Source organism: Crocuta crocuta, unplaced genomic scaffold (assembly GCF_008692635.1).
Source record: "Crocuta crocuta isolate KB4526 unplaced genomic scaffold, BGI_CrCroc_1.0 scaffold340, whole genome shotgun sequence".
NCBI classification, from domain to species: Eukaryota; Metazoa; Chordata; class Mammalia; order Carnivora; family Hyaenidae; genus Crocuta; species Crocuta crocuta.
Window position 1 is genome coordinate 2,708,180 of NW_027530642.1, and position 26,532 is coordinate 2,734,711.

Consider the following 26,532-nt stretch of genomic DNA (forward strand, 5'->3'; position numbering starts at 1 on the left):
GAGGGAGTTGCGGCACACACAAAAGATAAGACACATAGAAACAAATAGCAAAATAGAACAGTAGTCCTTTTAAGTGTAAATGGATTAAATTAATGGATAGAAACATGCTCTAACTATATGCTACCTATAATTATATGCTATCTTAACAGGTAAGATGTTTTCATTTACTTTGCTAAGTTTATAGAGTGAATTGAACTGCAGATTGACATTTGCGGTATGTAATTAACATTTTTCTAGATGAACAAAGTCTAGTTTGCAACTGGACAAGAATGCAACAATTTTATTTTCTTTAGTTTCATGAAAATCTTTATACGTGTAAAAAGACAGTTTGACCACCATTTTTCAATCCAAGTGTGAAGAGCTAAGGGATTTTTTTTCCTGTCATGATTTGATGTATTATCTGATACATTATTGAAAGCAGGATTGAGACATCTGGGAGGCTCAGCTGGTTGAGCGCCCAACTCTTGATTTTGGCTCATGTCATGATCCCAGGGTTGTGGGATCAAACCCCCGATTGGGCTACATGCTAAGTGTGGAGCCTGCTTAAGATTCTCTCTCTCCCCCCTCTGCCCATCTCCCTTACACTCTTTCTCTCTTTAAATAACATAAAATAATAAAATAAATTAAAAATAATAATAGGGGCACCTTGGTGGCTCAGTTGGTTGAGCAACTGACTTCAGCTCAGATCATGATCTGAAGGTTTGTGGGTTCGAGCCCCGTGTGGGGCTTTGCACTGGCAGCACAGAGCCTGCTTTGAATTCTTTGTCCTCTCTCTCTCTGCTCCTCTCCTCCTTGTGCTCTCTCAATCTCTCTCAAAAATAAGTAAACATTAAAATAATAATAATAATAATATAAAGCAGGATTGGCTCTACACTGTAAGGAACTAACACATCTGTTACCAAAATTTCTCCTTTTGTCTACAGGACATTTTAGTTGCAACATTTGAGTTTGGAAATGTAACTTTATTCAGTTTCATATGTCAGTGATTAGAACTATATAGTAATACCTGTTTATGCTGTCTGTCTAATATAACTGAGCAGTCTCTATTTTCAACTCATAATTGGTGTCTTTTGGGGCGGCAAAAACCCTTTTATTTATTTAGAAGTACTTGCCTGTCATCCTTGACTTATTTCATTGTGCTTTTGCGTCCCCTTCACCACCATTCCCAAGCCCAAATTCTCTTCTGCATATTGTGCAATTTGCTCTATTTTAGTTATTTACCTCTCTAATCCAGGTGTGGATGTGTCTTTACATCTGTCATCAAAATAAGAGGGTTTTTTTGGTAATATCGTTGGTATTACAGTTGTTTTCATTTTCATTTTCTGAACTCTTAGAAAATGTGGTCACGATATTTACAATATAAAAATTAAACAAGCACTGTATCTGTATAAAGCACAACAGTTAATCCACAGACTGTTAATGCTTATGATTGCTTGCATTTAAGTTACACACTTAAAACCATCACTCCTGAGTGATGCAACAATGGATAATTCATTATTATAAACCGCAAATCATGGTTGTCAACATCAGAACCTGGGGGGTGGGGGGGAGCAATGCTGACTAGGAAAGGTACAAAATCTATGTCCTTATCCACTTGACTTTAAAAACATGTTGTGCATCTTTTCATGTGTGTGTTGGCCATCTGGATGTCTTCGGAAACGTATCTATTCATGTCCTCTGCCCATTCCTTCATTGGATTATTTGTTTTTTGGGTGTTGAGTTTGGTTAAGTTCTTTATAGATTTTGGAAACTAACCCTTTATCCAATATATCATTTGCAAATATCTTCTCCCATCCTGTCGGTTGCTTTTTAGTTTTGTTGATTATTTCCTTTGCAGTGCAGAAGCTTTTTATCTTGATGAGTTCCCAGTAGTTCATGTTTGCTTTTATTTTCCTTGCCTTCAGAGATGTATCAAGCAAGAAGTTGCTGTGGCTGTGGTCAAAGAGGTTGTTGCCTGTTTTCTCCTCTAGGGTTTTGATGGTTTCCAATCTCATATTCAAGTCTTTCATCCATTTTGAGTTTATTTTTGTGTATTAGGTGTAAGAAAGTGGTCCAGTTTCATTCTTCTGCATGTTGCTGTCCAGTTCTCCCAGTACCATTTGCTAAAGAGACTGTCTTTTTTCCATTGGATATTCTTTTCTGCTTTGTCAAAGATTAGTTGGCCATACATTTGTGGGTCTAGTTCCAGGTTCTCTATTCCATTGGTCTATGTGTCTGTTTTTGTGCCAATACCATATTGTCTTGATGATTAGAAACTTAACAGAGGACCATGAGGAAAGGGAAGGGGAAAAAATAGTTTCAAACATAGAGGGAGACAAACCATGAGAGACTCTTAAATACAGAGAACGAACTGAAGGTTGATGGGAGGAGAAGATGGGTGATGGGCATTGAGGACGGCACTTATTGGGATGAACACTGGGTGTGGTATGTAAGCGATGAAGTATGGGAATCTACTCCCGAAGCCAAGAGCACACCGTAGACACGGTATGTTAGTTAACTTGACAATAAATTATATTTAGAAAGTAAAAACGTTGTTGCTTACTGCCTTAGTTTTTAGGTCACCTTATAGGTTTTGCACTTTCCCTCAACTTTTCCCATCCATCTCCTCAAACTGAGACCTTTCAAGTCCCAAGGAAGGATTTCCTAGGACATTCCAGACAAACCTTGGGACTTAGTCACCCTACCTACGTCTCCCCTTATATTCATTCAGTGTCCTTTTTATCCCTTTCAGTCTTCCCCCTTCTGCATTCTCCCCTCATCTCAGACCTCAGCCTTTCAGTCTCAGCATCCCCCACTTCTGTCCCTTAGTCTCCATTCTCTGTTCCTCAGATTCTCTTTTATTTTGTGTTCAGTCTCTTCACTGTCTCAGTTTTCCTTTTTTCATCAGACAGTCCTTGCAGCATATTACTGTAGTCGTAATTTCTCCCAGACAATTCCTTAGCATTGTTTTTTAGCATAATTAGGGGTGTTATGATCCCTCTCTGCCCCCCATGAATCCTTCCATCATTTTTGTCCCTCTGTCCCACAGTGGAATCCCCCTTGTATAGGCCAAATCCCCCCTTCATAGGGCTGTACCATTTACCAGCATTCTTAAGTAGAATTCCTGCAAAAGGATTGCACCATTCCAAATTCCTCTTTCCCCAGTTAGTCTTCCAGTAAAGGACAGTACTACTGCACCTTCTTCCCCAATCCTCCTTTAAGAGCTCTCTGCAAAACTTTGCACCACACTGGTTTGTATAATCTTCCTTTTGGTCATCTTGCCCGCTCTCCTTGCCGCTGCAATCACACAGTCCAAACTCAAGCTAGGAATAAACCAAATTCCTCCTCTTATAGGGAATTGGCGGGCTCTCAAGATGGTGGCTTCCGCAATGAGACACAACGCCCCAGGGGTGGCCATCTTTCCTCTTGAACAAAGCCGCAGAGGATGCGGAGTGGGCAAAACCACACAGTATACCTGGGCGCATGCTTGAGAATCCTATGCTGTGTTCACCCAGACAGGAAGCAAGAGAATTGGTCAATCCACGTTAATGCGTGACGACTGTCCCGGGTTAAACTGTGATCGATGTTTCGGGACCTGATAATCGAGCTGGGAGTAGAAGCGGGGTTTATGAGTTGAGTCATGAGGAAGTCTGGGGTTGATATTGGAGGGGGGCATCTGCGAGGGTCAGTAATTGGAGGTCTGTGGAGTCTAATGGGAAGTCTGGGATGAGTGTTGGGGTCATACATACATGTAGGGGTCAGTAATAGGGCGAGCTGTCTGATCTGTGGGTCAGGGATGGCAGGTCTGTGCGCTGTTGGAGTATCCATGTGGCCAATGATTTGTGGCTAGTCTTGTGATGGGGGTTTGGTGGAAGTGCTCTTTGCCATTTGTGATTTCTGCCTCCTGGTGATTTGGTGACTTGTAAGAATCACTAAAGCACCCAGTGGCTGATAAAGGTCAATCCTGGTTTAGTGAGAAAGACCTCACTTTACAGTTTATGCAGGTCAGGGGTGGCCCCCACCTTGAAGCCCCTTCTCAGATCTTTTCTCAAACCACCATCTCTCTCCATCCCTCACGCGCTCACGGAAGAAAACATCCTTTGAATGTAAGACCAAAGAAATCTAAATTGTCAATTCTCTCAAGCCAAAGACCTCTAGGAACACCCTGCAGTTGAATAGATTGCATTTATTACTCTAAAATCTAGTTACACCATGGGGAAAGTGGGAGTGTCTCAGAAAGAGGGTGTTAGAAAGAACTTACAGGATTTATGTTGGGTGATTTTGAGGAGGGCCCAAGGGAGTGGACCTTGTTCTGACTTGGATGTTGTGAGGAGGTGGGGTAATTCAGTGTTTGGGAATTTCAGTAAATCTAGAGAGAGGAAAGACCAACCTGAAGTTTAAGCTGTAATAGGTGAGGAAGTAGTGATCACTCATGTTAACAAGGAGAGAGGGTGTTTTGTAGATTGGACAATGTCGATGTTTTGTCTGTGTTCAGACATGACTTCAGAGAGGGCTTGTTTTTGTTTTATTCCATCATGGTCACCGAGTGGCCTTGTCTGATATTGATATTCTGTGTAATTATGTTAAATAGAAGAGTTTGAGTGCCAGGCCAGCTCTGAAATGTGATAACTGCTTTTTCTCATATGAGGTATGATTTCAGCCCTGTTTCTTCCTATTGATTGAAATTGTTCTACATTCTGTTCAGCAAACATTTATTAAACATCTGTTATTTACTTGTTTCAGAGCTCAGTGTCCAGAGAGGAGTGTGATTATTTGATTGTTTCCTTCCAGGTTTATTTTGACAAAGCCTGGGATAACCCCATATGAGACAGTCTGCCTATCATGGGAGCACTCACTTCTGTGAATGAGTTCAGTCTTCTTTGTTTTTTTGGTTTTTTTTTTTTTTAATTTTTTAAAAATGTTTTTATTTATTTCTAGGAGAGAGGGAGAGACAACGTGAACAGGGGAGGGTCAGAGAGAGAGGGAGTCACAGACTGAAACAGGCTCCAGGCTCTGAGCTGGCAGTCAGCACAGAGCCCGACGCGGGGCTCGAACCCACAAACCGCGAGATCATGACCTAAGCGAAAGTCGGATGCTTAACCGACTAAGCCACCCAGGCACCCCAGTTCAGTCTTCTTTGGATGATCCATCCTGGGATTGAGAAGAATTCACCAGGTAAGTATCTTTCTGCACTCTACTATATTCCTGTTTATCAGTGGTTCTAACCTGTCACTATTTTCTTTCTTCTCTCTCTTTTTTTTTTTAATATTTATTTATTTTTGGGAGACAGAGAGCAACCAGGGGAGGAGCAGAGAGAGAAGAAGACATAGAATCTGAAGCAGGCTCCAGGCTCCAAGCTGTCAGCACAGAGCCTGACACGGGGCTGAACCTACGAAATGCATCACAACCTGGGCTGAAGTCAGATGCTTAACTGACTGAGCCACCCAGGCACCCCACACTATTTTCTTATATAGACAACTGCACTATTGGAAATCAGAAATAAAATCTTAAGCAAAAAACATGTTAAAATCAACAAAATCAACAGTTTTAATCTTTGAATATTGACTTGGCAAGATAATTTGCTGGGTTAGGGGAAAATGTAAAACAGCCTTTAGAATTTTGCTAGCTGCTTATGTGTAGGGAATATGGGTGCATTCCTTAGTTTTCTACTTGGTCATTCCTATTCTTGTTGTTAGGGAACTGCTCCATCTACAGTCAAATCTTACATACATATGCGTACATGATTATTGTCTTATGATAGAGTCTTACGGATAGAATTGCAAAGAGAATTGCTGATTCAAAGGGGAACATTAAGGTGTTCGTATATCAACAGGAATACCTGGATTCATTCAGTTAAAAATCACCTTGTACATGTTCTATGTGATCATAGTATAATCACAGAAGGACTTTTTTTCACATGGTACATACAGACCCTTCTATAAGGATCAAATGACCTTCTACAGGGCGGCCTGTTTTTCATCCGACTTTTGTTGGTGGTTGTTTCTGGATGGTAAATGGCCCCTGGAGACTTAGTCTGTGTCTCAGTCCTGATTCCTCAGACCTCTGCTCTTTTGAAAGAGAAGCAGAAAATGACCAAGTCTCATGTGAGTTGCTTGCTTATTTTGTACTTGGTTTCCATATAATCAAATGGAAAAGTGCAGACAGCTAGAGATTAGAATTAGGGAAACTGTAGAGAGAACAAAGACTTGGAATGAGTTGCTATGTAATATGTAGAAATGCATAAAACCACTAGTAGAGTTCACATATGTATTTGTTATGTATAAGTTCTATATAAATATACTTATTACATTTACATTATGTCTGTTTTACATAAATGTGTAAGTTAAAGTGCACATTTGTTTGATCTTTTCTAGCAGCCACAGTGGAAAGGTAGAGAACATCATATACATGATTTGGCATTCTCCACAAACCAGCTGAATTTTCAGTGAAAATATTCTTGCCATTAGGAAAAAAAGAAATTTATTTGGCATGGGAGTCTCCTATAGATGATGTCCTGACCTCTACTTCTGCATAAATATATCAGTAGATTTTTTTGTGGTTGTGTCTTTAAGTATTTTTTTAGAGGACAGATATAAATTTAGAGCTGAACTCCATAAGCATTATTCTTTGGAGGAGCTAAGGTACAGTTTATCCAGAGATAAAACCTAGATAAGATGGAATGATGAGTTTCTGTTTCTCTATAATATAATGATTTCTCTCAAATAGGCAGTTCTGTACTTAAAATTCTGTGGCAAACATTGGGAGTGCAGGGGTCTCTGATTTTCTATAGCTTTTGCTGTGGTCTCAGGGCTTGTGTGGCTCCTCCCCAACTGAATGCCAGTTCTTGCTCAGTTTCTTTTCAATTTATAAAATAATTTTACTATTTTTTTGTCCTAGCCTGAATTATCCCTACTTGGTAAAACCACTTAAGAAATACAAAAAAATAAAAATAAATAAAAATTATAAAGTGAAAGGGATTTTAAAATTCCCTTTTTCCTGAGTTAACCAGTATTAATAATTTGTGATGCTTAGATTTTTTCCCCCCATCTGGAAATTATTTCTTTTGTTTTTAAAACATAAAGTCTCAACTTTATTATTTAACTGAATGTCCACTTTTTCCAGTACCATTTGTTGAACAATTTATTTATTTGAAATGCTGCCTTTATTGAACTCATATTTGTCAGTAAGTCTCTTTTGCTCTTCTGTTCTTCTGATGTGTTTGACTCTTTTTGCTAAAGACAGAATTTTACATCACTCTTCTGAATAGGTGTGAGGTAGACTGGGCATAAAGTTTTGCATGCAATGGTGAAAACAAGAATGATCACTTCAGGTTGAACAGGAGCATGCTATTATAGGGTCCATTGTCATTTGAGGATGTGGCTGTAGCTTTCACTAAGGAGGAATGGCAGCAACTGGACCCTGCCCAGAGGACCCTGTACAGAGATGTGATGCTGGAGAACTTCAGCCACGTGGTCTCATTGAGTAAGGATGGCTTCCCCACATATCTCAGCATCTGAGCTGGTGCCTCTCTCTTCTCATTTGATCAAGTTGAGTGGATTCCTGACATGTAATGACTGATTTTGTGCTCTCTGTTCTCCAGTCATTCTCTCTCCAGTCTCATTTCCAGCAGGTTATTACTCTGCTGAGGGCCAGCTGGACTGCTTCATTGTGGGGCTCCTAAAATAGAACCTTTTTTCTACATTGCAGCCAACCCAATTCCTCTCTGATTTCTCTATAATAGGGCATCCAGTTTCCAAACCAGATGTCATCTCCAAGCTGGAACAAGGGGAAGAGACATATCAGATTGGATCTACCCAGGTAAAAATCTGGCAGGTGGGAGACAACGGAGGTGAAATCTCAGTTTCTTTGTTTTTTGTTTCTAATTGGCTAGTGGCTGAGACTTAGGCTTCCACCCAGTTGTCAGTTCCTAATCCTTCCTGCTCCTGTGCTGAACGTGTAGCTAAGTTTTCAACAACTCAGTAAGTAATAGTGAGCCATGAAGACAAGAGAAGTTTCTGAAAGATTCACTCAACAATCATGTCTTTAGTGCCTTTCTAGAAGACATTCAAAGGCACTAGGAATCAGATGCTTTTCAGGAACATAGGTTGTACATGGAAAGATAAGACATCAAAGTTCATGGCTGTATAAAATTGCATGACCAATGTTTTAGGAGTTAAGTGAAAATTATAGTCTAAAGAGATGTGGCATAACTTAAGAAGGCATGTTTCCCGAGCATGAACCAGCCACTCTGAAGTATATTGAAGTGTGGGTTAGGCAGGAGGAAGGTGAAAGCAAGCTCTAGGAATGGAAGTGTGTAAATTCTTGGAGTTAGGAATCATTATGGCTTTTCTGGCAGAAATTTGTTAGGCTTACTTAACTTCAATAAAAGGTATTTATTTGGGACTGGTGGAATATAAGCATGGATACATGGTATGAATACAGACAGTTAAAGTTTCATTAGCTGTACTCTGAAATTTTCTGTTACTATTTTTGTTTACACAACTTTGAGATACAGCTCACATGCCTTATAATTGACCCAAAGTTAACAATTCAGTGTTTTTAGTGTATTCACAGATAATGTATAACAATTGCCACAGTCAATTTTAAAAACACTTTTATCACCTACAAAAGAATCTTATACTCTGTAGCTATCACACCCATTTCCCATCTCCTAGCCCTAAGGAACCACTATTCTACTTTCTGTCTCTGTTGATTTGCCTACTCTTGATATTTCATTTATTAAATGTCTTTTCTTAAGTTTTATTTATTTATTTTGAGAGAGAGACAGTGTGAGGCAGGGGGAGGGCAGAGAGAGAGGGAGAGAGAGAATCCCAGGTGGATTCTGCACCACCAGCACAAAGCGTGACATGGGGCTCGAACCCATGAAACTGTGAGATCATGACCTGAGCCAAAACCAAGAGTTGGACACTTAACCAATTGAGCCACTCAGGCGCCCCTTGATATTTCATTTGTGACTGGCTTCTTCCAGTTAGCGTACTATTTTTGAGGTTCATCCACATTATAGCATGTATGAGTCCTTCATTCCTTTTTTGCTGAATAATATTCCATTAAATGGTTGTACTACATTTGGTTATCCATTCTTCAGTCAATGGATATTTGGCCTGTTTCCACCTTTGGGCAACATGAATAATGCTACCGTAAACATTCATGCATAAGTTTTTGGGTAGATGTAGGTTTTACTTTTTTCTTCGGTATGTACCTAGGAATGGGATTGCTGGGTCATACATCAACTTTGTGTTTAACTAAAATGGTCCCTGATGACTAATTATGTTGAGCATATTTTCATTTGCTTATTTACCATTATGTATCATCTTTGCAAAATAGTCTGTTGAGATCCTTTTTCTATTTTGAATAATTTGTCTTTTTATTAATGAGTTGTAAGAATTCTTTATATACATGAAATTCCTACATAGAACCTATATGGAACTTTTATGTAAAGTTCTTTATATAAATGAAGTGTTTTGTATGGAGTTCTTTTTTGTTGTCCACTGGTACTGATTTTAGTATTAATTAGGACAGGCTAGAAACACTGTATTACAAATTACCTTCCACATGCCAGTGCCTTAACACGACAAGTGTTTGTTTCCTTTACATGCTACATAGCCAACATAGTTTGGCGGGGGGATGCTCCACATGGTCTCACAAGAATCCAAACTGAGTGAAGTTCACACCATCTGCTGTCCAACTTGTCACTGATACAGGGGAAGAGGAACCTGGAGAACTCACAAGGCTCTTCTGAGCTTTCCCTAGATTGTCTGTGTACTGTAAAAGAATATATAACCCAGGAACACCCAGATGGAGGAGGAACGCAGGGCAGGTATGGTGGAGGGGCGCAAAGCTTCCATTCCCTTTCCAGGTGCACCACTCTCCCAGCACCGGCCGTGTGTTTGCCAACCTGGAAGCTGCTCAAGTTATTTGATTTAAGTCTCTTAACCAGACATGCGATTTGCAAATACTTCATCCTGTGGGTTGTCTTTTCACTCTCTTGATAGTGTCCTTTGACGCACAAGAATTTTTAATTTTGATGAAGCCCAGTTTTTCTGGGTTTTTTGTTGTTCCTTGTGCTATCGCTGTCATATCCAATAATCCATTACCAAATCCAAGGTCATGAAGGTTTACCCTTATGTTTTTTTCCTAAAAGTTTTATGCTGTTAATGTTCTTACATTTAGGTCTTTGATACATTTTGGATTAATTTTTGCACATGGTATGAAGTAAGGGTCCAACTTCATTCTTTCACATGTGGCAATCCAGGTGTTCCAGTACCATTTTATTTGTTTGTTTGTTTATCTTTTGATGATGACATGTTTTCATTTATTTTTTTAATACCAGTATACTTAAATACAGTGTTGTATTAGTTTCAGGTGTACAATAGAGTGATTCAAAAATTCCATGTATTATTCAGTTCTCATCAAGATAAGTGTACTCTTAATCCCCTTATCCTATTTCATCCATCCCATACCCACCTCCCCTCTGCTAACCATCAGTTTGTTCTCTGTAGTTGACTCTGGTTTTGGTTTGTCTCTTTTTTGTTTGTTTTTTCTTTTGTTCATTTGTTTTGTTTCTTAAATTCCATATGAGTGAAATCAAACGGTATTTGCCTTTCTCTGACTGGCTTATTTCATTCAGCCTTATACTCTAGATCCATACATATTGTTGCAGATGGCAAGATTTCATTCTTTCTTATGGCTTAGTAATATTCCATTGTGTATATAAACCACATCTTCTGTATCTGTTCATCTGTTGATGGACACTTGGGCTGCTTCCATAATTTGGCTATTGTAAATAATGCTGCAATAAACATAGGGGTGCATGTATCCCTTTGAATTAGTGTTTTTGTATTCTTTGGGTAAATACCCAGTATTGTGATTACTGGATCATAGGGTAGTTCTGTTTTTAATTTTTTGAGGAACCTCCGTACTGTCTTCCACAGTGGTGTACCAGTTTGCATTCCCACTAGCAATGTACAGGTGTTCCTTTTTCTTGACATCCTCACCAACATTTGTTGTTTCTTGAGCCCCTGCCCCACTTTTTTTTTTAATTTAAATTTTAGTTAACATAGAACTTTTGATTTTAGCCATTCCGACAAGTATGAGGTAAATATCTCATTGTCATTTTGATTTGCATTTCCCTGATGAGCGATATTGATCATCTTTTTGCTTTTTGTGTCTTTTGGCCATCTGGATGTCATCTTTGGAGAAATGTCTGTTCATGTCTTTTGCCCATTGTTATTTATTTGTTTATTTATTTTTAATTTACATCCAAGTTAGTTAGCATATAGTGCAATAATGTTTTCAGGAGTAGATTCCAGTGATTCGGATATCCCCTGTGTATAACACCCAGTACTCATCCTAATAAGTATCTTCCTTAATGCCCCTTACCCGTCCCCCCACCCACAGCCCCTCCAGCAACCTTCAATTTGTTCCCTCAGAGTCTCTTATCTAAGAGTCTCCTATGTTGTGTCCCTCTCTGTGTTTTTTATATTAGTTTTGCTTCCCTTCCCTTATGTTCATCTGTTTTGTATCTTAAATTCCACATATGAGTGAAGTCATATGATATTTGTCTTTGTTTGACTAATTTCACTCAGCATAGTATCCTCCAGTTCCATCCACGTAGTTGCAAATGTCTTCCTGCAAGTGGGTGTTGAGTTGTATAAGTTCTCTCTACACCCGCTTTGTTGAGGGTTTTTATTATAAATAAATATTTTACTTTGTAGGATGTTTTTTCTGCATCCATTGACATGATCATATGACTTTATCCTTTCTCTTATTGATGGGACACATCAGTTGATTTTTTGGCAAATATTGAACCACTCTTACATCCTGGGAATAAATCCCACTTGATTGTGGTGAATGATTGTTTTAATGTATTGTTGAATTCAGTTTGTTAATAATTTGTTGAGGATTTTTGCATCTATATTCATCAGAGATGTTGGCCTATAGGTCTCTTTTTTGTGGTATCTTTATCTGGTTTGGGAATCAGGGTAATGCTGGCCTCATAGGATGAATTTGTTCCAGCACCATTTACTGAAGTGATTTTCTTTTCCCATTGAATGGTCTTGGCACCCTTGCCAAAAATCAGTTCGCCATAAATGAAAGAGTTTATTTCTGACTCTCCTATTTTGCCTATCTGTATATCTGTCTTAGTGCCCGTCTCTTGACTGTTGTTGCTTGTAATAAGTGTTGAAATTGGGAAATGTCATTCTTCCAACATTGTTTTTCTTTTTCAAGACTGGAAATATTGGCTCTTCAGGGTTCATGTGAATTTTGGAATAAAGAGTATCCATTTCTACAAATAAATATCCTTAGATTCTGATAGGAATTGGTTGAATTTTTAGATCAATTTGAGTAGTATTGCTGTCTTAACAATATTAAATCTTCCAATCAATGGGAGCATATAATTTTTTAGATCATTAATTTTTTTTGACAGTAGTTTTCAAGTATAAGTTTCATACTTGTTAAATTTATTTCTTGGTATTTTATTCTATTTGATGCTATTATAAATGGAATTGTGTTGTTAATTTCATTTTTGGATTGTCCATTGCAAATGTATGGAAATGTAAGTGATTTTTATAAATTGGTCTGGTATTCTGATAACTTATTAATAAACTAATTGTTTTTTTTTTAATTTTTTATGTTTATTTATATGTGAGAGAGAGACTGTGCGAGCAGGGGAGAGACAGAGAGAGAGAAACAGAGACAGAATCTGAAGTGCGCTACAGGCTGTCAGCTGTCAGCACAAAACCCAAAGTGGGGCTTGACCTCACGATACATGAGACCATGACCTGAGCCAAAGTCAGATGCTCAATGTTAAAATATTGGTAGCACTGAAAATATATTTTATTTTTTTCAACAGTCCTATATAGAGTAGTTTGAGCAATGTCTACCTGCTTATCCTTGTATAACTTATGGTAGGAAGTGAAGCTGTTTTCTATATCTTACTGAATTATCAAACTCTTCTAAGGTTGGATCAACTACCAAGATTTTACTCTTCTTCTTTTCAGTGTTGTGAGTTATGTCCAAGATACTGTGAAGATATTTTCCAGGGTCACTTTCTCTGTAATATATTTATTCTTTTCCTTACAACCCAAGAATTTATGTCAATTAATTTTTGCCTTCACTTAGTTATTCTGGCTACATACCTAAAGACTTAATTAATGGTGGCAATGCCAACATTTCCATGATCATCTATCTTCTAACCGCATCCAGTGTTGTTAGTGGTGTTTCTTTGTTGCATTTTCATCTTTGTAGGCCAGTTCCCTCTTACGGTTACCATTTTTGTAAAATGTCATGTGAGTTTATCACTAGAAGACAAAGAGGAAACGCACTTATATACTTTGCATTCTGTATATATATTGGATAACAGATGTAGAATTAATAATTGATAACAGACTTTGAAAAAAGTGAAATGATTGAGTACTGATCATGATGTGTATCTGTTATTTACATAGTGGATTTGTGGACTCAAATGCTGGCAGTGAAGTTTATACTTTACCCTATTAATCACAGGAGTATACTGGGGTAATTAAAACATGAACTGTGGGGGCACCTGGGTGGCTCAGTCAGTTGAGCACCTGACTTTAGCTCAGGGCATTATCTCACCGTGAGTTCGAGCCCCACATCAGGCTCTGAGCCTGGAGCCTGCTTGGATTCTGCATCTCCCTCTCTCTCCTACCCTCTCCTGCTCATGCTCTGTCTCTCTCTTAAAAATAAATTAACATTAAAAATTTATTTTTAAATAAATAAATAAAAAGAAAAAAAGTTCATTGGACATGAACTGTGTTGTTGCCAGACTGGTATTACTTAACGAAACTGTACTGAAATTCATGCATGTCAGAATCATGCAAAATGAGGATCACCGTCATATAATTTGTTCTCTAAGTATTGCTCTGTGTCTCACAAGTTTTGACATACTGTTTTCATTTTCATTCAAGTTATTTTCTAATTTCTTATTGGACTTTTTGACATATAGGTTATTTACAAGTATGTTATTTTCTAAACATTTGGGGGAACTTTCGAGATTCCTTTTTGATAATTTCTTTCTAATTTCATTATGGTTGGAGAATGTATGCTGTATGATTTCTGTCCTCATAAAATTATTACAACTTGTTTTGAAACCCGCATATAGTCTATTCTGATGTTTCTTTTATGTATTCTTGAAATGAATGTGTATTTTGTTGTTGGATGGGGTATCTGTAGATGTCAGGTTTATTGATGCTTATTGTTTCTTTGTCTGTTTGTTTACTTCTTTTATACATCATTGTGAGAGAGATGTTGAAATCTCTAGACATAATTATTAATTTATCTTTTTTCTTTTCATTTTTGTTAGTTTTGATTTGTGTGTTGTAGGCATCTGTGGTTAGGTACAAATACATTTATAATTGTTATATCTTCTTGCAAATCTCCTTTTGCAATTTTGTAATACATCTGTTTCTAATAATATTTGTTATCTTGAATATTGTGTAATATTAACATAGCTACTTCACCTCTTAGGCTTAAGAGTTTGCATGATGTTTTTCTCCCCATTCTTTTATTTTCAGCCTATTTGTCTTTGAATTTAAAGTTTATTTCTTGGGGTTCCTGGGTAGCTTAGTTGGTTAACCGTTTAACTGTTGATTTCAGCTCAGGTCATCATCTCTCAGTTTGTGAGATTGATCCCTGCTTTGGGCTCTGAGCCGACAGTACGGGATTCTGTCTCCTTCTCTCTCTGTTCCTCCTCATGAACTTGCACTCTCTCTCAAAATAATAACTATTTAAAAAATAATAAAGTGATGTTATTATAGACAGTGTATAGTTGATTCTTAACTGTTTTGTCCAGCCTGACAGTTTCTGACTGTAGTATTATTCCATTTCCAGTTAATGTAATTATTGATTTGTTTTGATTTATATTTACCATTTTGCTATTTGTTTTCTGTTTGTTTAATCTCTTTTGGTCCTTTTTCTTTTCCTGTCTTGTGTTAAAAGAATGTTTTTTAGTATACCATTTTAACTCCCCTATTGATTTTTATTCATACTTTAGTCTCTACATACATGTAGTATATCTGTAGGGGTTACAGTATGATGATGGAACTGCTCTGCTAACAGCATTAAACTGTATTGGATATCCTGTGGATTTTTGTTATCTTTCAATGCCCCATAAAGTAGGATGGCTGAGATGGGAAAACCTGAGAAAAAAATTTCACAAGCTCCCCATTCTTATCTAATAAAGAAGTTTTTGGTGAATAAGCACTTTTCAGCTAATGACCTGCCTTTGGTAGTTTTTCAGTACCATGAATTGGTTGTTGTTTATTTTTTTTAAATCATTTTCTTTGTTTTCGTACTTGTTTTTTGGGAAGGAGAATTCAACTACTGCATGCCATTACTATTAGAAGTAAAGTCCATTTTTAATTTCTCATATTATTAATTTACATGTTTTAAATGGCCTGTTGCCTTCCCAGTTCTCTGTCTCTTAGACCATCCTGTATCATCCATTTGTCCTCTACTAAATCTTTATATCTGTTTGATTTTATGTCTTTATTCTTTCAGAGAGGAGACTAGACTTGACAACCCTCAAGTGGATATACCTGGAGATGTTTCCTTCTATAAGGAGATATTGGAAAGTGTAAAAAGGGATCATTCACTGTATTCCATTTTTAAGATTTGGCAGAGTGATGACCAGATGGAGAGAGATCAGGAAAATAAAGACAGACTTCTCAGTCAAGTCGTGGTCATCAAAAACTAAAAGAGTTATTGAAGAATCAGGTTACACATATAAGTTATCAGGACAAATATTTCATGACTGCACATCTAGGTCTGACTGCACAGACCCAGGTGCTTCAAGACAAAGACTGTATAAATGTGACTCATTTGAAAAGAGCTTGATACCTAATATAAACTTATTCAGTTGTAATAGGGGTTATGCTAGAAAAAACATTGTTGAGAATTTTAGATGTGAGAGCACACCTATTTCTTACTATTCTAAGCCTGAAAAAATTCATATTGGAGTTAAACGCTGTGAAGATAGTCAATGTGAAAAGATGATCAGCAATAAACAGTCTCTTTTTCAATATGGGAATGTTGAAACTGGAGAGAAGACCTATATATGCATTGAATGTGGAAAATCTTTTCTAAAAAAGTCACAATTCATTATACATCAAAGAATTCATACTGGAGAGAAACCATATGATTGTGGTGCATGTGGGAAAGCCTTCAGTGAAAAGTCACATCTCATTGTACATCAGAGAATTCATACTGGAGAGAAACCTTACGAATGTTCTGAATGTGGAAAAGCCTTCTTTCAAAAATCTTCCCTCATTACACATCAGAGAGTTCACACTGGGGAGAAACCATATGAATGTAGTGACTGTGGGAAAGCCTTCTCCCAGAAATCACCTCTCATTATGCATCAGAGAATACATACTGGTGAAAAACCTTATGAATGTAGAGAGTGTGGGAAGGCCTTCTCCCAGAAGTCACAGCTGATTATACATCATAGAGCTCATACTGAAGAGAAGCCATATGAATGTACTGAATGCGGGAAAGCCTTCTGCGAGAAGTCCCACCTCATTATACATAAAAGAATTCACACTGGGGAGAAACCCTACAAATGTGCTCAATGTGAGGAAGCCTTCAGCAGGAAGACAGAACTCATTACACATCAGTTAATTCATACTGGGGAGAAACCTTATGAATGTACTGAATGTGGGAAGACCTTCTCCCGGAAGTCACAGCTCATCATTCATCAGAGAACACATACTGGAGAAAAACCCTATAAATGCAGCGAATGTGGAAAAGCCTTCTGTCAGAAATCACATCTCATTGGACATCAGAGAATTCACACAGGAGAAAAACCTTATATATGCAGTGAATGTGGGAAAGCCTTCTCTCAGAAGTCCCACCTCCCAGGGCATCAGCGAATTCATACAGGAGAGAAACCTTACATATGTGCTGAATGTGGAAAGGCCTTTTCCCAGAAGTCAGACCTTGCTTTACATCAGAGAATTCATACTGGGGAAAGACCCTATCAATGTGCTATCTGTGGGAAAGCCTTCATCCAGAAGTCACAGCTCACTGTCCATCAGAGAATTCATACGGTGGTAAAATCATAAGGATGGACTAAGCACAGAAAAATCTTCAGTATGTGCTTAAGCCATGATAAATACCACAAACTTAGGGATTTCATGAGAAATAAAGTTTCTAGAAATAAAGTTTCTAATGTATTTTTTTTATCAAAGATAATACAAACATCTCAGTTATATAAATAATGGACATTTTCACTGGCATGTAAATAAGACTTCTGAGATTATGAACTGAATTAATTATACAAGTTACATATATAGTCTATTTTGAAGTTACATATTTGTGATTATGTTACATAATAAGAATTGGGCCAGTGGTAATATTATTAATGTTAGCTTGGCATAATAATGTCTGTGAAGTAATTCCCTATAGAGTACAAGAAGAAAGCCTGACTCAGTAGATGCCACAACCTAGAAACTGTGCTTGACAGAAGAATTTGATTGTCACCTGTAAAGGTACATGTAAGAAAAGAAATATATTCTTGTAGATAGATGGAAAAATGTATTAATAAGGTCAATAGNTATTTGTTTATTTATTTTTAATTTACATCCAAGTTAGTTAGCATATAGTGCAATAATGTTTTCAGGAGTAGATTCCAGTGATTCGGATATCCCCTGTGTTTGCCCATTGTTATTTATTTGTTTATTTATTTTTAATTTACATCCAAGTTAGTTAGCATATAGTGCAATAATGTTTTCAGGAGTAGATTCCAGTGATTCGGATATCCCCTGTGTATAACACCCAGTACTCATCCTAATAAGTATCTTCCTTAATGCCCCTTACCCGTCCCCCCACCCACAGCCCCTCCAGCAACCTTCAATTTGTTCCCTCAGAGTCTCTTATCTAAGAGTCTCCTATGTTGTGTCCCTCTCTGTGTTTTTTATATTAGTTTTGCTTCCCTTCCCTTATGTTCATCTGTTTTGTATCTTAAATTCCACATATGAGTGAAGTCATATGATATTTGTCTTTGTTTGACTAATTTCACTCAGCATAGTATCCTCCAGTTCCATCCACGTAGTTGCAAATGTCTTCCTGCAAGTGGGTGTTGAGTTGTATAAGTTCTCTCTACACCCGCTTTGTTGAGGGTTTTTATTATAAATAAATATTTTACTTTGTAGGATGTTTTTTCTGCATCCATTGACATGATCATATGACTTTATCCTTTCTCTTATTGATGGGACACATCAGTTGATTTTTTGGCAAATATTGAACCACTCTTACATCCTGGGAATAAATCCCACTTGATTGTGGTGAATGATTGTTTTAATGTATTGTTGAATTCAGTTTGTTAATAATTTGTTGAGGATTTTTGCATCTATATTCATCAGAGATGTTGGCCTATAGGTCTCTTTTTTGTGGTATCTTTATCTGGTTTGGGAATCAGGGTAATGCTGGCCTCATAGGATGAATTTGTTCCAGCACCATTTACTGAAGTGATTTTCTTTTCCCATTGAATGGTCTTGGCACCCTTGCCAAAAATCAGTTCGCCATAAATGAAAGAGTTTATTTCTGACTCTCCTATTTTGCCTATCTGTATATCTGTCTTAGTGCCCGTCTCTTGACTGTTGTTGCTTGTAATAAGTGTTGAAATTGGGAAATGTCATTCTTCCAACATTGTTTTTCTTTTTCAAGACTGGAAATATTGGCTCTTCAGGGTTCATGTGAATTTTGGAATAAAGAGTATCCATTTCTACAAATAAATATCCTTAGATTCTGATAGGAATTGGTTGAATTTTTAGATCAATTTGAGTAGTATTGCTGTCTTAACAATATTAAATCTTCCAATCAATGGGAGCATATAATTTTTTAGATCATTAATTTTTTTTGACAGTAGTTTTCAAGTATAAGTTTCATACTTGTTAAATTTATTTCTTGGTATTTTATTCTATTTGATGCTATTATAAATGGAATTGTGTTGTTAATTTCATTTTTGGATTGTCCATTGCAAATGTATGGAAATGTAAGTGATTTTTATAAATTGGTCTGGTATTCTGATAACTTATTAATAAACTAATTGTTTTTTTTTTAATTTTTTATGTTTATTTATATGTGAGAGAGAGACTGTGCGAGCAGGGGAGAGACAGAGAGAGAGAAACAGAGACAGAATCTGAAGTGCGCTACAGGCTGTCAGCTGTCAGCACAAAACCCAAAGTGGGGCTTGACCTCACGATACATGAGACCATGACCTGAGCCAAAGTCAGATGCTCAATGTTAAAATATTGGTAGCACTGAAAATATATTTTATTTTTTTCAACAGTCCTATATAGAGTAGTTTGAGCAATGTCTACCTGCTTATCCTTGTATAACTTATGGTAGGAAGTGAAGCTGTTTTCTATATCTTACTGAATTATCAAACTCTTCTAAGGTTGGATCAACTACCAAGATTTTACTCTTCTTCTTTTCAGTGTTGTGAGTTATGTCCAAGATACTGTGAAGATATTTTCCAGGGTCACTTTCTCTGTAATATATTTATTCTTTTCCTTACAACCCAAGAATTTATGTCAATTAATTTTTGCCTTCACTTAGTTATTCTGGCTACATACCTAAAGACTTAATTAATGGTGGCAATGCCAACATTTCCATGATCATCTATCTTCTAACCGCATCCAGTGTTGTTAGTGGTGTTTCTTTGTTGCATTTTCATCTTTGTAGGCCAGTTCCCTCTTACGGTTACCATTTTTGTAAAATGTCATGTGAGTTTATCACTAGAAGACAAAGAGGAAACGCACTTATATACTTTGCATTCTGTATATATATTGGATAACAGATGTAGAATTAATAATTGATAACAGACTTTGAAAAAAGTGAAATGATTGAGTACTGATCATGATGTGTATCTGTTATTTACATAGTGGATTTGTGGACTCAAATGCTGGCAGTGAAGTTTATACTTTACCCTATTAATCACAGGAGTATACTGGGGTAATTAAAACATGAACTGTGGGGGCACCTGGGTGGCTCAGTCAGTTGAGCACCTGACTTTAGCTCAGGGCATTATCTCACCGTGAGTTCGAGCCCCACATCAGGCTCTGAGCCTGGAGCCTGCTTGGATTCTGCATCTCCCTCTCTCTCCTACCCTCTCCTGCTCATGCTCTGTCTCTCTCTTAAAAATAAATTAACATTAAAAATTTATTTTTAAATAAATAAATAAAAAGAAAAAAAGTTCATTGGACATGAACTGTGTTGTTGCCAGACTGGTATTACTTAACGAAACTGTACTGAAATTCATGCATGTCAGAATCATGCAAAATGAGGATCACCGTCATATAATTTGTTCTCTAAGTATTGCTCTGTGTCTCACAAGTTTTGACATACTGTTTTCATTTTCATTCAAGTTATTTTCTAATTTCTTATTGGACTTTTTGACATATAGGTTATTTACAAGTATGTTATTTTCTAAACATTTGGGGGAACTTTCGAGATTCCTTTTTGATAATTTCTTTCTAATTTCATTATGGTTGGAGAATGTATGCTGTATGATTTCTGTCCTCATAAAATTATTACAACTTGTTTTGAAACCCGCATATAGTCTATTCTGATGTTTCTTTTATGTATTCTTGAAATGAATGTGTATTTTGTTGTTGGATGGGGTATCTGTAGATGTCAGGTTTATTGATGCTTATTGTTTCTTTGTCTGTTTGTTTACTTCTTTTATACATCATTGTGAGAGAGATGTTGAAATCTCTAGACATAATTATTAATTTATCTTTTTTCTTTTCATTTTTGTTAGTTTTGATTTGTGTGTTGTAGGCATCTGTGGTTAGGTACAAATACATTTATAATTGTTATATCTTCTTGCAAATCTCCTTTTGCAATTTTGTAATACATCTGTTTCTAATAATATTTGTTATCTTGAATATTGTGTAATATTAACATAGCTACTTCACCTCTTAGGCTTAAGAGTTTGCATGATGTTTTTCTCCCCATTCTTTTATTTTCAGCCTATTTGTCTTTGAATTTAAAGTTTATTTCTTGGGGTTCCTGGGTAGCTTAGTTGGTTAACCGTTTAACTGTTGATTTCAGCTCAGGTCATCATCTCTCAGTTTGTGAGATTGATCCCTGCTTTGGGCTCTGAGCCGACAGTACGGGATTCTGTCTCCTTCTCTCTCTGTTCCTCCTCATGAACTTGCACTCTCTCTCAAAATAATAACTATTTAAAAAATAATAAAGTGATGTTATTATAGACAGTGTATAGTTGATTCTTAACTGTTTTGTCCAGCCTGACAGTTTCTGACTGTAGTATTATTCCATTTCCAGTTAATGTAATTATTGATTTGTTTTGATTTATATTTACCATTTTGCTATTTGTTTTCTGTTTGTTTAATCTCTTTTGGTCCTTTTTCTTTTCCTGTCTTGTGTTAAAAGAATGTTTTTTAGTATACCATTTTAACTCCCCTATTGATTTTTATTCATACTTTAGTCTCTACATACATGTAGTATATCTGTAGGGGTTACAGTATGATGATGGAACTGCTCTGCTAACAGCATTAAACTGTATTGGATATCCTGTGGATTTTTGTTATCTTTCAATGCCCCATAAAGTAGGATGGCTGAGATGGGAAAACCTGAGAAAAAAATTTCACAAGCTCCCCATTCTTATCTAATAAAGAAGTTTTTGGTGAATAAGCACTTTTCAGCTAATGACCTGCCTTTGGTAGTTTTTCAGTACCATGAATTGGTTGTTGTTTATTTTTTTTAAATCATTTTCTTTGTTTTCGTACTTGTTTTTTGGGAAGGAGAATTCAACTACTGCATGCCATTACTATTAGAAGTAAAGTCCATTTTTAATTTCTCATATTATTAATTTACATGTTTTAAATGGCCTGTTGCCTTCCCAGTTCTCTGTCTCTTAGACCATCCTGTATCATCCATTTGTCCTCTACTAAATCTTTATATCTGTTTGATTTTATGTCTTTATTCTTTCAGAGAGGAGACTAGACTTGACAACCCTCAAGTGGATATACCTGGAGATGTTTCCTTCTATAAGGAGATATTGGAAAGTGTAAAAAGGGATCATTCACTGTATTCCATTTTTAAGATTTGGCAGAGTGATGACCAGATGGAGAGAGATCAGGAAAATAAAGACAGACTTCTCAGTCAAGTCGTGGTCATCAAAAACTAAAAGAGTTATTGAAGAATCAGGTTACACATATAAGTTATCAGGACAAATATTTCATGACTGCACATCTAGGTCTGACTGCACAGACCCAGGTGCTTCAAGACAAAGACTGTATAAATGTGACTCATTTGAAAAGAGCTTGATACCTAATATAAACTTATTCAGTTGTAATAGGGGTTATGCTAGAAAAAACATTGTTGAGAATTTTAGATGTGAGAGCACACCTATTTCTTACTATTCTAAGCCTGAAAAAATTCATATTGGAGTTAAACGCTGTGAAGATAGTCAATGTGAAAAGATGATCAGCAATAAACAGTCTCTTTTTCAATATGGGAATGTTGAAACTGGAGAGAAGACCTATATATGCATTGAATGTGGAAAATCTTTTCTAAAAAAGTCACAATTCATTATACATCAAAGAATTCATACTGGAGAGAAACCATATGATTGTGGTGCATGTGGGAAAGCCTTCAGTGAAAAGTCACATCTCATTGTACATCAGAGAATTCATACTGGAGAGAAACCTTACGAATGTTCTGAATGTGGAAAAGCCTTCTTTCAAAAATCTTCCCTCATTACACATCAGAGAGTTCACACTGGGGAGAAACCATATGAATGTAGTGACTGTGGGAAAGCCTTCTCCCAGAAATCACCTCTCATTATGCATCAGAGAATACATACTGGTGAAAAACCTTATGAATGTAGAGAGTGTGGGAAGGCCTTCTCCCAGAAGTCACAGCTGATTATACATCATAGAGCTCATACTGAAGAGAAGCCATATGAATGTACTGAATGCGGGAAAGCCTTCTGCGAGAAGTCCCACCTCATTATACATAAAAGAATTCACACTGGGGAGAAACCCTACAAATGTGCTCAATGTGAGGAAGCCTTCAGCAGGAAGACAGAACTCATTACACATCAGTTAATTCATACTGGGGAGAAACCTTATGAATGTACTGAATGTGGGAAGACCTTCTCCCGGAAGTCACAGCTCATCATTCATCAGAGAACACATACTGGAGAAAAACCCTATAAATGCAGCGAATGTGGAAAAGCCTTCTGTCAGAAATCACATCTCATTGGACATCAGAGAATTCACACAGGAGAAAAACCTTATATATGCAGTGAATGTGGGAAAGCCTTCTCTCAGAAGTCCCACCTCCCAGGGCATCAGCGAATTCATACAGGAGAGAAACCTTACATATGTGCTGAATGTGGAAAGGCCTTTTCCCAGAAGTCAGACCTTGCTTTACATCAGAGAATTCATACTGGGGAAAGACCCTATCAATGTGCTATCTGTGGGAAAGCCTTCATCCAGAAGTCACAGCTCACTGTCCATCAGAGAATTCATACGGTGGTAAAATCATAAGGATGGACTAAGCACAGAAAAATCTTCAGTATGTGCTTAAGCCATGATAAATACCACAAACTTAGGGATTTCATGAGAAATAAAGTTTCTAGAAATAAAGTTTCTAATGTATTTTTTTTATCAAAGATAATACAAACATCTCAGTTATATAAATAATGGACATTTTCACTGGCATGTAAATAAGACTTCTGAGATTATGAACTGAATTAATTATACAAGTTACATATATAGTCTATTTTGAAGTTACATATTTGTGATTATGTTACATAATAAGAATTGGGCCAGTGGTAATATTATTAATGTTAGCTTGGCATAATAATGTCTGTGAAGTAATTCCCTATAGAGTACAAGAAGAAAGCCTGACTCAGTAGATGCCACAACCTAGAAACTGTGCTTGACAGAAGAATTTGATTGTCACCTGTAAAGGTACATGTAAGAAAAGAAATATATTCTTGTAGATAGATGGAAAAATGTATTAATAAGGTCAATAGATGTGGTCTTTTTGTTTTTCGATTCAAGAATATAAGTTGATCTGTGTCAGTGGATGGACCTAGGATCTTGGAATTGACTCTTCTTGCTGTTTCTCTGATTTACTCCTCCCCTCTAGGACTTTAGTGTGATGGAAAGACACGGATGGTCATAGGTTTTAATGCTTATTCCATTACTCATTGATTGTGTGACTTCAGGGAAGCCTTTTTTCATCCACAGTATTTGTTGCCTCATCTATCTATGGAGTTCTGGCAGAGAACATGTCATTAGCTCATGTTTTATGTATCTTTCCTCTCTGTTCTTTTGCAGGAGGTTGCTAATAACCATGTGTCCACATTTAAACTTGATTTGCATTCCAGACACTGTGTCTGATTTCCCTGATTTCCTATTCTCTTTGTCCATTTCACTGCTCTAGTGCCTGGTGGCCTAACTCATACTATTATGGAGACTTCACTTTTACTTATGTTATTTTGCAAACGCGTATAAATTATGGTATTTGCACATAAAGACCCTGTGTGATACCACCACCGATCCTGATTTACCCTTTTCCTGAAGCACCAATTCTTTTTCCTGAGAAGTGAGTGGTCCTCCCATAGGGAATGTGGAAGATGTGCCTGGGATAGCTTACATGGGTAAGTATGAATCAGGACGTAAAAATCCCACCAGCTTTCTCTAAAATGTTTCTTTATACTTTGTTGTGGCACGAATTCTTCTCCCATAAGAATCTTTAGGAGAGCATCCTCTGTGGCAGGGATGTTGTGACCAGTGTGGCTAAATATGATTTCTGCAATAAAATTCCTACTTGATTCCTCCATATGTCCTGCTTAGCTGACACTTTTTCTGCAGGGCCCCAGTGTTTACTCTGAGAAGTAAGACTTTGTATGGGAACCTCTGCAGAGAACACGACATATCCCAAAAAGATGTGCAAGCATGTGAAAAAATGATTTGTGTCATTGTGAACAGTGTTTGATGCTGCATATAACTGGCCATTTGGATCTGGGAAATAAAACCTTCAGCATGTAGCACGGAGTGATCTACTTTGAGAGGCCTTGATGGAAGTTGGCCCCACCTGGCCCTTCTGGAGAGACATGGGAAAGTCAGGGTCTCCAGAACATACAGAAATTTTGTGAGAAGGAAATGATAATATAGTGACAGGGGAATTATGTAAGGAAAATAAAGACTCGAGTTTCTGTCTTATGGGCCTTCTATTTTGCCTTTTCACCTTCTAAGGAACCTCATTAATCTGATCATGACATAATATATATTGCTATAAAAATCACAAAATTTAATATTTACTGGTGTATAGAAAATTTTCTCTCTAACGTCTGGAAAAAACACAATGTCCATTTTTGCCAGTTTTATTCAATATTGTATTGAAGGACCTACCCAGGGAAATCAGGCAAGAAAAAAATTGGTATAATGATTGGAAAGCAACAAAACACATTTGTTGATAAAATTGTATACATAGAAGGTTAAAATGTATACGTTAATTATTAGAAGTGGGAAGTAGCAAGGTTTCTGTATATAACGTTTTTAAAAATAAAGTTTATGCAATAGAAAATGAAAACTTAAAGATATCAATTACAGTGGCATGAAAAATACATGTCTAGAAATATGTGTATTTCCAGTATTACATTGAAAAGAAGTGGCAAGAATGAGCATCCTTGTATTGTTCCTGATCTTAGAGGAAAAGCTTTATGCACTATTGATTATGAAGTTGGCTGTATGTCATATATTGCCTTCCTTATATGGAGGTACATTCTTTCTGTGATGAATTTGTTGAGAATTTTTTATCATGAAAGGATGTTGACTTTTTGTCAAATGACTTTTCTGCATGCATTGAGATGATTTTTATCCTTTATTCCATTAATGTGATGAATCACATTTATTAATGTGTATATGTTGAAACATCCTTGTATCCCAGGTACAAATCACAGTTAATCATGATGTAGGACTCTTTTAATGTGCTGAATTCTGTTTGCTCATATTTTGTTGAGGATTTTACATTTCTATTCATCAAGAATATTGAACTGTACTTTTCTTGTAGTGTCAGAGTAATAGCCTTGTAAAATGAGTTTGGGAGTATTCTTAAGTTTTTTGTAAGAGTTTAAGTAGGATTGTTAACTCTTTAAATGTTTGGTAGAATTCACCAGTGAAACTATCTGGTCCTGGGATTTTCTTTGTTGAGATGTTTTTGATTACTGATTCAGTCTCCTACTCATTACTAGTCTGTTAAGATTTTCTATGAATGATTCAGTCTCATATATTCTATGTTTCTAGCAATTTATTTCTTCTTGGTTATCCAATTTGTTGGCATACTCATTCTAAGTGATATTATGATACGTTCTTTAGTATCAGTTGTAATGTTGCTTTCAATTCTAAATTTATTTGAGTCTGTGCTCCTTTTTTCTTTGACTAATGGTGTGTTAATTTTGCTTATCTTTTCAAAAAACCAGTTTTAGCTTCATTGATCTTTTCTATTTTTCTCTAGTCCCTATTT

General features: G+C 36.6%; 1 protein-coding gene across 1 annotated transcript; it reads left to right on the forward strand.

Moving 5' to 3' along the window:
* Positions 1–5,017: 5,017 nt before the first annotated feature.
* Positions 5,018–23,605, forward strand: LOC144235449 (uncharacterized). The gene is given in 5 exon segments (XM_077768998.1): positions 5,018–5,154; positions 7,721–7,797; positions 15,523–15,715; positions 15,717–17,066; positions 22,518–23,605. Coding segments are annotated over 4 exon segments (2,625 nt in total). The 5' UTR covers positions 5,018–5,154; positions 7,721–7,741; the 3' UTR covers positions 23,544–23,605.
* Positions 23,606–26,532: the final 2,927 nt, after the last annotated feature.